The sequence below is a fragment of the Staurois parvus genome, unplaced genomic scaffold (genome assembly GCF_062004578.1).
Source record: "Staurois parvus isolate SC_StPar_1 unplaced genomic scaffold, SC_StPar_1.0 ptg000574l, whole genome shotgun sequence".
NCBI lineage: Eukaryota > Metazoa > Chordata > Amphibia > Anura > Ranidae > Staurois > Staurois parvus.
In genome coordinates, this window is record NW_028318370.1 from 3054465 (window position 1) to 3070568 (window position 16104).

Here is a 16104-nt window from a genome sequence, read left to right on the forward strand (position 1 = left end):
ACCGGCCGTTGCATATAAATGGCAGTGCAGGAGCGGGTGGCAGTTTATAAACGGCCTCCCCGCACCCTGCTTGTGCGCGCTCCCTGGGAGCGCGCAGCACCGCGATCCGGTGCCCGCTGTGTCCTCCGGACACAGTGAAACACTGATCGTCGGACGGGACCTCTGTACGAGGTCCCGATCATGTGATCACTGATTGGCCAATCAGTGATCACATGCAAAGTATTAAGCAAGATGTCACTTCATTGCTTACTACGTGTGAAATCTGTGAATGATCACAGAGGTCACATGGTACAAGCCTATTCACAACAGCCTTGTACCATGTGACAAGCTGTGACCAATCACAGCTCACTCAGTATTTCTCAATGAGTGCAAGAATGCAGACAGAGAGAAAGAGCAATGATTGCTTTTACATCCTATATGGGTGTAAAAGCAATGTGTAAAAAAAAAAAAAAAAAATCATCACCCCCCACAATTAGTACAGTGTCACCATGGTGACACTGTACTGCTCGGGTGACAGTATGTAAAAAAATAAAATAAAAAATAATAATATAAAAAAATAAAATAAAAATGTAAAAAAAAATGTTTTTAAAAATTATAATTTTTGGTTATAAACTAATTTGGATTTTTTTTTTACTAAAAAGATAACGGAATAAATTTTGGCAAAGATTTATGATGAAATATTATTTATTTGCAAAATTTTATTTAAAAAAACACTTTTTTTCAAAATTTTTGGACTTTTTCATTTACATAGCAAAAAAAATAAAAATCCCAGCGGTGAATAAATACCACCAAAATAAGGCTTTATCTGTCTCAAAAAAATGGTAAAAAATTCATTTGGGTACAGTGTTGCATGACCGCGCAATTGTCAAAGCGTGATAGCTCTGAAAGCTGAAAATTGCCCTGGTCAGCAAGGGGGTAAAAGTGTCCGGACTGGAAGTGGTTAAATTATTTTTTGCAAAGGAGCCTGCAGTGCACTGCTACTGTGATCAGTGCATCACAAATGTAATGGTTTTCTCCTTGATACCCCCACCAGATTGCATGAACACGATGCTATTGCAATGCGGTGTGGGAAACGCTCAGGACTCGCAGTGTTTCTCCAGCCTCAGAGCTACATGCAGGTGAGGATCTACTGGAGGAAGTGCGGCTGTACTATGGAGCAGTGTGCCATCATACTGTGCTGCTGCATCCAGCCACCCCCTCCAGCATAGACACACAGTTGTAATCTATCGCTGAGAACACGCTTGGGGATAACTGACAGTTGTGTCCAGCGTGATGTCACTTGAGGGAAAGAAATGGGAAGGGAGGCAGAGAGGGAGACAAGGAGCACAGGCATCAGCCCTATGACCACACTGAAGAGGGAGGAGGGATCTCCGGTGTGAGTGATCCCAGAGGACAAGGCTGTGCGGGCTGAGCAATACACAGATCTACTGAATTCAGATAATAACAAATGAATAGGTACCCCTTGGTTCAGACAAAAGAGGGAAGTTTGAGTTTTGGGGAAGATGCATGTGGCCAAGCAGCATGTCACACCCTAAATATGGGTGTAATATGAAACAAGGTTCAAAACATAGACCAGGCCTTTAAAATAAACTTGTGTTCACCCTAAAGAGAACAAGTCAGCAGTACACATTTGTACTTGACTAAGTCTCCACTCTGGAATGGGAATAAAAGTTCATCATTGCCAGAATTCAACTACCACCTCTATGCCGACGACACACAAATCTATCTCTCAACCCCCCACCTCACCCCCTTGGTCTCAGCCCGAATCACACACCTGCTGAGCGACATATCAGACTGGATGTCGCTCCACTTCCTTAACCATTAGCCGCCCGGCCAATAGCCGTTTGGCGGCTTGAAAAGCGCTGCAGCTTTCCGGGTCCACGCCATTTGGCGTGCTCCCGCACATGCGCCGTTTGCGCTATTGCAGAGCGGCGCAGCAGCGGGATCTGTCACCGCCCGTGCACCTCGGACACGGCCGATGACAGATCCGAGTACCGGCTCCCGTTGCCGGTACCATGTGACCTGCCGCGACCAATCACAGCAGGTCACATGACAGCTGTATACAATGGATGGCTTCATTCATGATGCCATCCATTGTATACTAGTGCCTAGCTGTGAATGGTCACAGCTAATCACATGCACATGTCATGTGATTAGCTGTGACCAAATCACAGCTAAGCACAAAAAAAAAAAAAAAAAAAAAAAGCTGAATGAATCGATTTCATTCAGCTAAATGCTTGCTTATAGCAAAGTAATTCTTTGCTATAAGCAAATTGTGTAAAAAAAAAAAAAAAAAAAATACTGATCACTTCCCCAAAGTAGTACAATGTTACTATGGTAACATTGTACTATTTTGGTCATAGTAAAATATGAAAAAAAATCTTAAAAAAAATTAAAAAAAATGTAATAAAAAATTAAATATAATAAAAAAATAAAAAAAAATTAAAAAAAAATATAATTTTTTTTTTTTTCATACTGTCACCAGTCAGTGTCCCTGTTCACTGCCATGCCAGTTATATGATGACGCTGTACTGCACTGGTGACAGTATGTAAAAAAAAAAATAGTGAAAATAATATTTTTCATTTTTTCATTTTCGGAAAAATTATGACAAAAAAATACAACTTCAAAAAACTCGCCATGCCTCTTATGAAGTACGTCCGACTGTCTACTCAGCAAAAAGGGGTCATTTGGGGATATCTGTACTATTCTGACATTCTTGGACCTCAAGAAATTAGATTGGCTGTCAGTACTTCAGGATTGATCAATATTCAGATCTATACCATAGTTTGTGAACTCTATAACTTTCCTACAAACTAAATAATACATCCTAATTTGGGTTATTTTCACCAAAGACATGTAGCAGAATACATCTCGGCCTAAATTTATGAAGAACAATTATTTATTTGTAAACTTTTATAACAGAAACAAAGAAAAATGTGGTTTTTTTTCAAAATTTTTGGTCTTTTTTTGTTAATTTAGCAAAAAATAAAAACCCCAGCGGTGATTAAATACCACCAAAAGAAAGCTCTAGTTGTGTGAAGAAAATGATAAAATTTTAGTTTGGGTACAATGTTGTATGACTGCGCAATTGTCATTCAAAGTGTGAGAGCGCTGAAACCTGAAAAATGGCCTGGGCAGGAAGGTGTAAAATTGCACGGTATTGAAACGGTTAAACTGAACCTCTCCAAAACCGAGTTTCTTGTCTTCCCCCCAGCCCGGACCCCACCCCCCATTGACTTCTCCATCACATCCAACAACACCACCATCAAACCCGCCCCGCAGGCCAGAGTACTGGGTGTCATTCTGGACTCCAACCTATCCTTCCAGCCCCAAGTCCAATCTTTAACAAACTCGTGCAGACTCCACCTCCGCAACATCGCCAAAATCCGCACGTTCCTAACCCCAGAAACCACTAAACAGCTCATCCACTCCCTCATCATATCACGACTCGACTACTGCAACTCCCTCCTCACTGGCCTGCCTCACCGCTGGCTATCCCCGCTTCAGTCCATCCTGAATACGGCTGCCAGACTCATTCACCTTTCCAACCGCTCCGTTTCCGCCAACCCTTCTGCCAATCCCTCCACTGGCTTCCGATTGCGCAACGGATCAAATTCAAAATCCTAACACTGACGTACAAAGCCGTCCACCATACTGCCCCGAACTACATCACTGACCTAATATCCAAGTACCGCCCAGCACGCACACTCCGCTCCTCACAAGACCTCCTTCTCTCTAGTTCCCTGGTCTCCTCCTCCCATGCCCGCCTCCAGGACTTCTCCAGGGTGTCACCCATCCTCTGGAACTCCCTGCCCCAACCCATCAGATTATCACCTACTCTCCTCTCCTTTAGACGCACCCTGAAAACCCATCTCTTCAGGGAAGCCTACCCCACCCCCTGCTAACCTGCCGACCTCCTCCACTCTTCCTACCACTCCATCCCCCACAGCTATCTCCTCCTGTGCCACCATCCCCTCCCTCCTAGATTGTAAGCTCGAAAGAGCAGGGCCCTCGATCCCCTCATGTTTTGCATTGTATTGGTATTGTTCTGTCACATGTTCTGTCCCCCTTTGTAATGTACAGCGCTGAGTGAACTATCGGCGCTTTATAAATACTGTATAATAATAATAATTACCTTTCAGCACTAATTTCTATTATTTACTTGTATTCTCCCCCTGTCCAAGCAAGAGGGCTTTGGTAACCCAATTGTCATCCCGTTAGGGTTTACATTTATATTAACACAAACGAGTACTCGACTGTACTGAGAAAGCATAAAGTCTTCCATTTGTGGCCTCTCCTTCTGAAAAGGCTAGTTGCCTGGCTGTTATGCAGATTCAATGGCTTTAGACCCGGTTCACACCAATGTGGTGTGGGAAACACTGCGAGTCCTGAGCGTTTCTCACACCGCATTGCAATAGCATCGTGTTCATGCGATCTGGTGCGGGTATCAATGATAAATTAATAACACCCTGAAAGAGATTGAAAAACTAGATGCGTTTGCCAGAAATCGCATCGCATGGATGAGACCACCCATGTGATGCGATTCAGGTGCGGATTAAAAAAGGGTCCTGCACCTTTTAGGTGTGGATACGATGCAATCTGAGCCATACAAAGTGTGTGGCTCAAATCGCACCGCACAGACAATTGCATGTAATTCACAGAGGAATGCGTTCAATTCCTGTGTGAATTACATGCAGTGTCCCGCACTGCATAGTGTGAACCTGGGATCAGTGCTTTCTGAGTCAGCGACTTGGGCCAGATGTGCAAATTAGGAGGTAAATTTCCACAAGCGCTTCTCCCAAAGTGCATTGCTCCTTTAAGAAATAATGTGAAAGAACATTACTCTTGTCATTTTAGTGTTTGTGAATCAGATTTGGCCTCAGGCCGCCATGAACAGGCCTTGAACTTCACCAATAACTACTATAGGAAAGCACACTGTGTAACCATCATTATACAGGTTTTCATCCTCTAGCCTGCACTGCATATACAAAATCTTGAATCTAATACTTTGCACAACCAATTCACAAGACCTAGTTATTTATTTGCATTACCAAAGCAACAATTCACCCAGCGTGCATGAACGAAGGTTTATCTCACCTGTTGTTAGGTCCCCCTATATATGTGACAATGTCAAGGGCTCTTTGCTCTGACTTTTGCAGATGGCTTTTATACTTCATAGAAAAGGGAAATCCATGCACCTAAAGAGAGAAAAACATTTAAAAAGTGATTGCACAATAAATATAACTGCTCCATATTGATGGACTATCTATTCAATACTCCATAAAGCCAAATGAACGAAGACTTTTTAAATTGAAACTGTAAGTGTACTACCTTCTGAGTGCCCCCTCCTGGGCTTGGTGTGGTGTATTGCACCAACCCTATGCCAAGTGTTAGTTATTGACTTTTCAACGTGTTTTTTTTTTTTTTTTTTTTTCAGCCGAATGGGGATTTTGTATTGAAAACTGCACTGCAACCACAAGTCAAGCATTTGGCCCCTGGTTGTCGTGCATCCCCATTGATTTCTATGGGCATGTTTGATAGACTGTGCTGCCTGTCAAATGTTTGAGCTTTTTCTGCTGATGTTTGCCGTTTCATCTTATCTACAATAAACGTGTTTGGCTGAATATACTACATTATGGACATTCTTCTTCTTGGCCCTATATGAGCTAATACCATCCTAGAGCCCATATGAGCTAATACCATCCTAGAGCCCATATGAGCTAATACCATCCTAGAGCCCATATGAGCTAATACCATCCTAGAGCCCATTCCTTGAGGACGGTAGCTGTTTGGCTGATTACCAGGTAGGAAGGAGATCTCTTGGACCAGACCAGGCTGCCAATTACCTTTAAGGGGGACCTCCGGCTTATTGTTATATACATTGCGTATTATGATTTGCCATCTGGTGAGTGTGCATTTTAACCACTTCAACGCATGTGCGGGAGCACGCCAAATGGCGTGCACCCGGAAAGGTGAAGCATTTTTGCCACCGCCAAACGGCTATAGGCCGGGCGGCTAATGGTTAAACAGACCTTTTACACATCACCTGAATTGAATGCCCAAGAATACACGGATCACCATTTAGAGACTTTTTTGAGTACATCATTCATTTATAACTCTTGAACTGACATGCGTTCTCTTCATAGGAGAGCTGTTTGAGATGTATAGATTTTTATCATCTTTATCATCACGTGCACAGCACCCTTATATATTATTGATTGATTGCACTTATATTGGCACTTTATTCATTTATGCATAATTAGCATATATGTTTTAATGATTGATGCTTTATTGGTATACGTTTTTATATTTATTTACCGCCGCACCCCATGTTTATTTGTGTTTTTGGAGGTATTTGAAGGTTGCCTTTGGTGTATCAGTTGCTAGTTGGTTTTTGGCGCTCGCTCCATATCCATTTTTCATGTAAGTAAAATTTGCCATTGCATGTGTGCAGTCTCCTCTGGCTGAACATTATGTTTAAGGTGTGCGGTTGGAAGGCAGTAAAAATGCGGCTGGATCACCTGTTTTTAGCGCTCCCTCTGGCCACCCATGTGAAAGAAGCCCAATAATGTTCTCCCAAACAGTCCCCTTGTTGAAAAGTTGGACCATGTGGGTTTTGTTTGCATTTCCACATACAGCGGCCACACATATGTGCCTTGTAAACGCAGGACGTTTGCCCATATCTCTTAGATGCCTTTCCCTCTGTTAGCAGTGTTTGGGCAGAAAAACGCTTGACGCTTGTAAACACATGTAGACACTAGTCTAGGCACGTCAAGCGCTTAGGCATTAATTCATTTAATTAACCAGATTAATATCTTATTTTGGCCACTAAAATGAATTAACGCTCAAGCACCAAAACACTGCTGCTCCTGGACGCACTGGCAGTGGGGTTCTTTTTCTGCCTCTAAACGTCTTTGTGTGCATGGACACATAGACTGACATGCAGGGGCATTTAGAGGCAAAAAACAAAATGCCAGAAATCCCTAATGGCAGGGTTTAAAATGTCCAATGTGCATGAGGCCTAAAAGGAACGATGTTGATAGGATGTAGTATCACGGGGCAGCACAGTGGCTAAATGGTTAGCACTTCCGCCTGGCAGTACTAGGGTCGCTGGTTCGAATCCCAACCCCGGCACCACCTGCCTGGAGTTTGGATGTTCTCCCTGTGACTGCGTGGGTTTCCTCCGGGTACTCCGGTTTCCTCCCACACTCCAAAGACATGCTGGTAGGTGAATTGGCTCCTGTCTAAATTGTCCCTAGTATGTGTATGTATGGATGTAAGTTAGGGACCTTAGATTGTACACCCCTTGAGGGTTAGGGACTGATGTGAATGTACAATATATGTAAAGCATTGCGTAAATTGACGTCGCTATGTAAGTACCTGAAATAAAAAAAATTAATCACACTCAGTGTGCAGATGGAGACAGAAACTGCGGTAGAGTCTCTCCATGCCCTTACATTCTATGACATTTCAGGGAGGGATAATTAAAGCAGAATTCCAGGATTTAATCTGCCATTGCTCTCTGCTCACGTCACCCTTAGTAACCTCTGGAGGATTCCTGGAGTTCTATGGAACCCTAGTTGAGAAAGGCCAATCTAACCTCTAACTAGATGACATTTGGTTTGCTAAAGCCCTCTGTATCAAACAACGGAGCTGTGACATTATGATTGATGCTGCCCCTTTAACACTACAGAGAGCGAAACAGAGTGCAGTGTAAAGTGCAGATAAACCCATCAGACAGCAGTGGGAGCCGTGTCAGCATACAATGTCCCAGCGGGAGGTATTCCTCCATCCACCTGTTTGTGTGGACGGAGAAAAAAAATGGTCCATGCTTCACTCCGATTTCAATGTTTCTCACAGTGAGCATTAGAAGCGGCAACATCATCTAACTCTTTTCTTCCCGGCATGACTGTCCCCAACCTGCCCTTTTCATTCATTGGATTTCAGGGTTTTCATCATCGTTGAGGGCCCTTGAGATGAGTACTGTGGCAGGGTGCTGAGATGTTTCCAGGAAGCTATGTACAGAAGCCTGTGGGCCCCTCCCACCAATTGTGATCTGCTTGCATTGCAAAGAAAAGCACAGAGACCCAGTGATGACATCATAAAAAAAGGTATGTAATGAAAACAGAAAGGTGTTATTTAAAAAGGTCATTAGTATGTTGTTGAAAGGGTACAGGAGGAACCAAGAAAGGAAGACTATGATCAGATTAAACCTCAGCTTTAGCCACTACAGAACCCTATGAGGATGATCCGATAAATATTTTCCTCAGCCAATGGGAAGCATTCAAATCACAGAGAAGAAGGTCCCTCCTATACTACAAATCAGAAGAAAGAAGACTTTGGGCCCAGCCTGTCATTTAACTGTGGTGGCTTTTAAAAAAGTGTGGCTTTTATTTTTATTTTAATTAAATGAAACTAGAAATGAACTAAAGAGAGGTTAAGAAAAAAAAAAGTTTTTTTTTTCTGGTCGGCGATCTACCTGGAACTTACACAGGTATAAAGACCCTCCCTCTACCACCACATGTGATACAGCTTTTGCCCTAGTGACTGTCTGCTCACATGCTGAAAGGGGACAGAGTAATAACCACGGCACCACCTGTCTGGAATTTGCATGTTCTCCCTGTGCCTGAGTGGGGTTCCTCCGGGTATTCCGGTTTCCTCCCACACTCCAAAGACATGCTGGCAGGTTAATTGGCTCCTGTCTAACTTGGCCCTAGTATGTGTATGTATGAATGTGAGTTAAGGGCCTTAGATTGTAAGCAACTTGAGGACAGGGACTGGTGTGAATGTACAATATATATGTAAAGCATTTCGTAAACTGACAGCGCTATAGAAGTACCATAAATAAATAAATAAATATTCTCCTCAAATCTAAAAGCCCCGGCTCTTTATCTTGACTCCAGCAGGCACCAGAGGAATGCAGGGAGGAGTAAGTATCACCAGGGGAAGGCAGCTTGTTACTTTGCCCTAAGTGGGTACACTGGGACATATTTGTTAATCACCCAGGTAAAGAAAGAACAATAGTGTGGCTCACAACTGCCAGTCAAAAGCCTACGTTCATTTTTTTAACCCCCAGTTCACACCTATTCGGCCGTGCGGGCCGCGTTTTGCACAGGCACGAGAGCCCATTCATTTGAATGGACTCCCATGCCCAGGACACGCAGGGAAGAAGTCTCTGCACTTCATTGGAAAACGCAGCCTGCACGGGACCCTCGGTTCTCAGTACGGCTGTGTTTTCCAGTGCGGGCGGCGTGCCATTAGAACTAATGGGACCTGCCCGCGGGTACGCAGTTCTCTATGCGGGTGCACGGATTTTCGTGTGGATCCGCAGCGGCACCACCCGCACAGATGTGAACCTAGGGTCATGTATACCAAAAATGCAGCAGCTGAAATCTGATCGCTTGGTTTGAGCAACCTGCACATCAGCATCTGTGGCCTTCCTTTCTCACCTGTTCAGCCAGCAGATTGTCAAGCAGTAAGAAGAAATCCACTTCCTCTGTGATATCAATATTCAAGTCTCGCTGGAGCTTTTTCAGCTCGTCTGTCATTCCGGGCTGTTTGGAGGCGTCAGACATCCGGCCACTGCAACATCAAAAGTTCAGTTAAAGAGTATCCAAACTTAAGAACAAAAATGCAATACCTTGTAGCTTACCAATTCTTGGATGTGTTGGCTGCATTCGTTTTTTTTTTCCCCTTTATAGTTACCTGGTGATTCTACCCATTACATAGTTCCTGTCCTAGGGTGACAACACTCACTCACTGTAATGTATTTTTAAAGGAGCAGCATTGTCACACTAGGACAGGGCTACAAAACACCTTCCACTTTATTAACCATAACACAAGGGGAAGCATTCCGTAGTCCAAGTTTACTTGATGGGCTACAGAACAATGCAACTTAAAAGTAGAATTATAGGCAAAATGTTTTTTCTTTCATTTTGGATAGAGCAAGGGAGGGTTATAACCCTTGTCAGATTTTTTTTTTCCGCCATCTGTGTTCCATTGCAGAGATTTTCCTTCACTTCCTTTCCCAGATAGCCAAACCGGAAGTGAGGGAGAATCCCTGCAAATAAGGTAATTACATGGGGACCTCCAGGTCACCAGAACTAGTGTCCCCATTGGAAGATTTCCCCTCTATTACTAAAATGTGGGGTTTACTTTCATGTTCACTTTCAATGATATTAGTAAAGAAGACAAACAGAGAGGGAGAATCTCCCTAACGGGGGGCACAGACAGCAATAAAAACTGACAAGTGTTCTAAGCCCTCACCACTCTATCAAAAAAAAAAAAAAGTTTTATAGCTCAACTACAGGCAACGAAAAAAGTATGCAAGAGTTAATTGGTTGTTTAGGTCTAGAGCAGGGTGGGCAACCTTAAAGAGGTGGAGATCTACCTGAACAACATGAGAAGTCAAAGATCACCAGGCAGTGTTGTCTTCTCACACCTGATTTAAACCTATAATTGTCAAATTACTGTGTCACAATCGTGTGCATTGTACAGCAATCGTGGGTTTAAATCAGATGATGAGGAGGCAAAATATTTCCATCTCACCACCTGACAAACACGCTCAGATCGCTTTTCAGAGGAGCACCAGTGCCGGAGAATGAGCCCTTAGTTGCATTCAGCAGTGGCATCCTTACGTTCACACGTAAAGTTTGGGTGGTGGTAAAACCCTGCTGTTGAGTTGCGGTTTTACCTCCCCCAATCCCTACCCCCCATTTAGCTGCTGAGACAGCAGCCAAAGGTGTACACATGCCACAACAGGCATTAAACCCCCTGTTACTTTTGGTGGGTGCTACCGCCTTCCAATCATGACTCATTCAAGTAAATGAGGCCACTCTGCTAGCCCCCCACAACTGAATGCTTCTGCAAGGTCCTAGGTATTAAAGCAGTTGGGCAAAATGTAACATAACACTGCCTGCTTTACCTCCTTGTTTGCTATAGTGCACAAGGTTACAGAGCAGCCTCATTCACTTGGATGGGTCATGCTTAGCAGGTGCTACCCCACCAACCATGACAGGGCGGACTGACAACTCATGGGGCCCCCGGGCAATAAGGGATCATGGGGCCCCTGTGTCCTTGCCCAAACTCAAAAAAGCCTATGAAAAAAGGTACCAGGGGCATCTCATGGGGCCCCTTACTGACCCAGGCCCTCGGGCAGTGCCCGAGTTTCCAAATGGTCAGTCCGCCCCTGGGCGTATGACTCCTACTGTAGCTGCGACATGTGCACACCCTTGACTACTGCAGTGAAAGGAGGTGCGGTTGGGGCGTGGGTGGTAAAAACATATCTTAACCATGGTGTTTTACCACCTCCCCAACTGTAAATGTAAGCAACTAAACCTTGCAGTGCTGGGGAAGCCCCACGGCAAGGGTAGTTTGGAATTTTCCCTAGACATTAACTTTAACTGTAGCTTGTTCTGTTAGATGTTCTGAAGACTAAGCAGCCTGGAACTAAAAGGGGCTTCTTAGCAATCTGAAAATGAAAGTGGCTTGTGTTATAGTACAGACATCACAAGCTCTGTCCAGTCTGGCCAGTCTTCTTCCTCAGCAAGGGGAAGTGGTATTGTTGTGGTGTCATCCTCCAGACTATACACACAGGCCTGCGGTTATACGTATTACTGTCTAGGCCACAACCTATCTATATCACACCCGTCACCACAGTCTGGGCCCAGCTATTTCCTCTTTCCCTTATCTGCACAGAAGGCCCAGAATCTGCAATAATGAAGTGTGATGAGTGTGAAGAAAGTATGGCGTTTCAGCGATATCTGTTACTAACACATGGAAAGCTGAAGTTTTAGGTATGGCATAGTTTACATACAGTTAGGTCCATATATATTTGGACACGGCACAATTTTCATACGTTTGGCTCTATATGCCACCAGAATAAATTAAATTGAAACAATCCAAATGAATGTTTAGTGCCGACTTTCAGCTTTAATTCAAGTGGTTGAACATAAATATCAAGTACAAATTTTAAGAACTGCAACCATTTTTATACACAGTCCCTCCATTTCTAGGGCCTCAAATGTAATTGGACAAATGAATATAATCATACATCAAATGTTCATTTGTAATATTTTGTTGAGAACCCTTTACTGGCAATGACTGCCTGAAGTCTGGAACCCATGGACATTACCAAAGACTGGGCTTCCTCCTTTCTGATGCTTTGCCAGGCTCTGACTGCAGCTGTCTTCAGTTGTTCTTTGTTTGTGGGTCTTTCTGCCTTTAGTTTTGCCTTCAGCAAGTGAAATGCATGCTAAATGGGGTTGAGATCAGATGATTGACTCGACCATTGCAGAATATTCCACTTATTTTCCTCCAAAAGCTCCTGGGTTGTTTTTGCAGTGTGTTTTGGATCATTGTCCATCTGTACTGTGAAGCGCCGTCCAATCAACTTTGCTGCATTTGGCTGAATCTGGGCTGACAGTATCTCTCTAAACACTGAAGAATTCATCCGGCTGCTTCTGTCTTCTGTCCCATCATCAATAAACACCAATGACCCAGTGCCACTGAAATCCATGCATGCCCATGCCATCACACTGCATCCACCATGTTTTACTGATGACGTTGTGTGCTTTGGATCATGAGCTGTTCCAAGCCTTCTCCACACTTTTTTCTTTCCTTCATTCTGGTACAGAATCATCTTAGTTTCATCCGTCCAAAGAATGCTTTTCCAGAACTGTCTGGCTTTTGAGATGTTTTTTGGCAAAGTCTAATCTGGCTTTTCCATTCTTCAGGTATGAATGGTTTTCCCCTTGTGGTGAACCCTCTGTATTTGCTCTCGTTAAGTCTTCTCTTGATAGTAGACTTTGACAATGATACGCCCACCTCCTGGAGAGTGTCCTTCACTTGTCTGGATGATGTGAATAGGTTTTTCTTTACCACAGAGAGGATCCTGTGATCATCCACCACTGTTGTCTTCCATGGACGTACATGCCTTTTTATGTTGCTGAGCTCACCAGTGCATTCTTTTTTCATCAGAATGTACCAAACTGTTGATTTGGCCACTCCTAATGTTGCTGCTATTGCTCTGATGGATTTGTTTCATTTTTGAAGCCTTACAATGGCCTGTTTCACTTGCATGGACAGCTCCTTGGAACGCATGATGTAGGTTCACAGCAATAGATTTCAAATGCAAATACCACACTTAGAATCCACTCCAGACCTTTTACCAGCTTAATTGATGAAGAAATAACAAAAGGAGTAGCCCACACCTGGCCATGAATCAGCTTTTCATTTAATTGTCCAATTACTTTTGGTCCCTTGAAAAAGGGGGGCTGGCTACTCTTAAGAGCTGTAATTCCTAAAGCCTTCCTCCAATTTGGATGTACATACCCTCAAATTACACCTGAGAGTGCACACTTTCAGCCCATATCCAATATATAACTATAGCTTGAATATATTTTGGTAAATACCTGAACAAATCTAAAATTGTGCCTGTGTCCACATATATATGCACCTAAATGTAAAAGACTAGTACTGATCCGCTGTATCCGCCACAAAGCAACACCCACAAAACCCACCCACTGCACCTAGGTCATGAGACGTAGAGAACCTCACAGATTCCTCCTCCCTGCAGCCCGAGCTGGATGAGATGCTTGCAGGGGAACAGCGACGTCACAGCAAGTAGAATACAGATTTCTTGGGTTTGCCTTTACTTATTGAAAATATGTTTGGCTGGTCTGTCCCAAATAGGAGAGGAAACGTAAAGGCTCCTTAAAAAACAACAACAACCAGGTTTATATTTAGCTACTCTGTGCAATGGAATTGCACAAAGTGGCCCTGAACTTCTTCTCAGGTCCCCACCAGCGCATCTGGCTTCTCTTCTCCGCTAAGTGCCCCATAGAAAGACACTTTCTATGGTGGCACTCGGGGAACTAGCTCCTGAGCCTCGCTGTCTGCATCTATTGACACAGTCAGTGGGACTTGGCCCCACCCCCTGCATTCCTTGCTGTAAGGTAAAAATGTTAACCAACTTGAAGCTCATCCTGGAGCTCAGCTTTATATAGGCACTGAAGAGTTAAACCCTCTGACAGTTTCTTCTATCTCTCATGGACTCTCTTAGAGAGATCCTGTGCAGAGTTCCCGAGGCTACACACCTGACTGCACACGATGAGGGGCTCCCACCATCCCTGCTGGATTTTTATTTTATGTGGCCTATACCAGAAGTGGAAATACCCAAAAGGTGAGCAGGACAGACGTTGAATATTATTAAGGAGATCTTACCTCTATGGATGCCAAGAAATACAGTATATTGTCAAAATGTATTGTGACACCTGCCTTTGCATGGACATGAACGTTAATGGCATCCCAGTCTTAGTCCATAGGGTCCAATATTGAGTTGGCCCTGCCCTTTGCAGCTATAACAGCTTCATGTTGGAAGAGGAAAGGACCATCCCCAAACTGTTCCCACAAAGTTGGGAGAATGAATTGTCCAAAATGTATTGGTATGCTGATGCCTTCAGTGTTCCCTTTACTGGAACTAGGGGGCCAAGCCCAACCCCTGAAAAACAACCCCACACCATAATCCCCCCTCCACCAAACTTTACACTTGGCACAATGCAGTCAGGCAAGTGCCGTTCTCCCGGCAACTGCCAAACCCAGACACGTCCATCGGATTGCCAGACAGAGAAGCGTGATTGGTCACTCCAGAGAACACGTCTCCACTGCTCTAGAGTCCAGTGGCAGACACCATCTACAACCAAAAAAAATCATTTTTCTGTGGACTGACCCTTTAATTATTTGCACTTGAGATATGAGGGGAGTCCTTTTTTCCTTTAGCAGAAAAAAATAAATAAATGCAATCTCCTGCGCTTAAATGAAGAAACCCTACCACTAAGCTGCTAGCACCCCCCTTCAACCATAAAGTGTAAATAAACAATAAATAATGGTGCAGCGCTGAATAAATACTAAATCAATATAAAATCAAACTAATTAATAAATAGACATACTTTAGTAAAAAAAAACAGGTGTATCAATAATTAGTGCTCACACATATAAATCAAAAAATATTAACCCCAACACTAGGATCATATTAAGTGAATAACATAATTCATGCATGTGTATAAAACACTGTGAAACAATTCAATCTATATATATATATATATATATATATATATATATATATATATTCATATATATATATACACACATACATATACACACACATACACATATATGTGTATATATATATATAGATTGAATTGTTTCACAGTGTTTTATACACATGCATGAATTATGTTATTCACTTAATATGATCCTAGTGTTGGGGTGTACTTGTATCAGTAGTTCACCTGCAGGTAGCAGCACTGAAGGATCATCCGTTTCCTCCTCCAGGGGGCAGCGCTGTACATCAAATTCTGTTTACTCCTTTGATGATCCTTCAGTGCTGCTACCTGCAGGTGAACTACTGATACAAGTACCCGGGGAGTGGAGTACTCAGGAGGATAAAGGCCTGTGGATATCCAGGAGGGTCCACCTGGAGGTGACGAGATTGTTCCTGGGAAAGTGTTACTTACCCTAAAGCGAGCTGGCCTTTGTGGTCACTATTGGGAGGTGAGGGGCCACTTTGGAAGGTTTTGGATTCACGAGTTGTGGGCACTGGATTCACAATATTTACACGCGAGTTATTGCTGTGGAGCACGGATTTACTTATATCTATATCATTGGGACATTGTGTGGATTTTGTTTGTAGTGGATATATACATGTATATGTGTGTATATTATATATATATATATATATATATATATATACAGTGGGGATCGAAAGTTTGGGCACCCCAGCTAAAAATTTGTATTAATGTGCATAAAGAAGCCAAGGAAAGATGGAAAAATCTCCAAAAGGCATCAAATTACAGATTACACATTCTTATAATATGTCAACAAAAGTTAGATTTTATTTCCATCATTTACACTTTCAAAATAACAGAAAACAAAAAAATGGCATCTGCAAAAGTTTGGGCACCCTGCAGAGTTCATATCTTGTACTGCCCCCTTTGGCAAGTATCACAGCTTGTAAACGCTTTTTGTAGCCAGCCAAGAGTCTTTCAATTCTTGTTTGAGGTATCTTTGCCCATTCTTCCTTACAAAAGTCTTCCAGTTCTTTG

The 16104-nt window shown here is 43.2% G+C and overlaps 1 protein-coding gene across 1 annotated transcript in view; it reads right to left on the reverse strand.

The window, feature by feature from the left end:
* Positions 1-16104, reverse strand: part of ACP6 (acid phosphatase 6, lysophosphatidic) — an 84788-nt gene that overhangs the window by 34278 nt on the left and 34406 nt on the right. The window contains exons 7-8 of the mRNA XM_089691906.1: positions 9451-9583; positions 5099-5199 (exon numbers count right to left, since the gene is read on the reverse strand). Of these exons, the coding sequence (XP_089548032.1) occupies positions 5099-5199; positions 9451-9583 (234 nt within the window). The remainder of the gene's footprint in view (positions 1-5098; positions 5200-9450; positions 9584-16104) is intronic.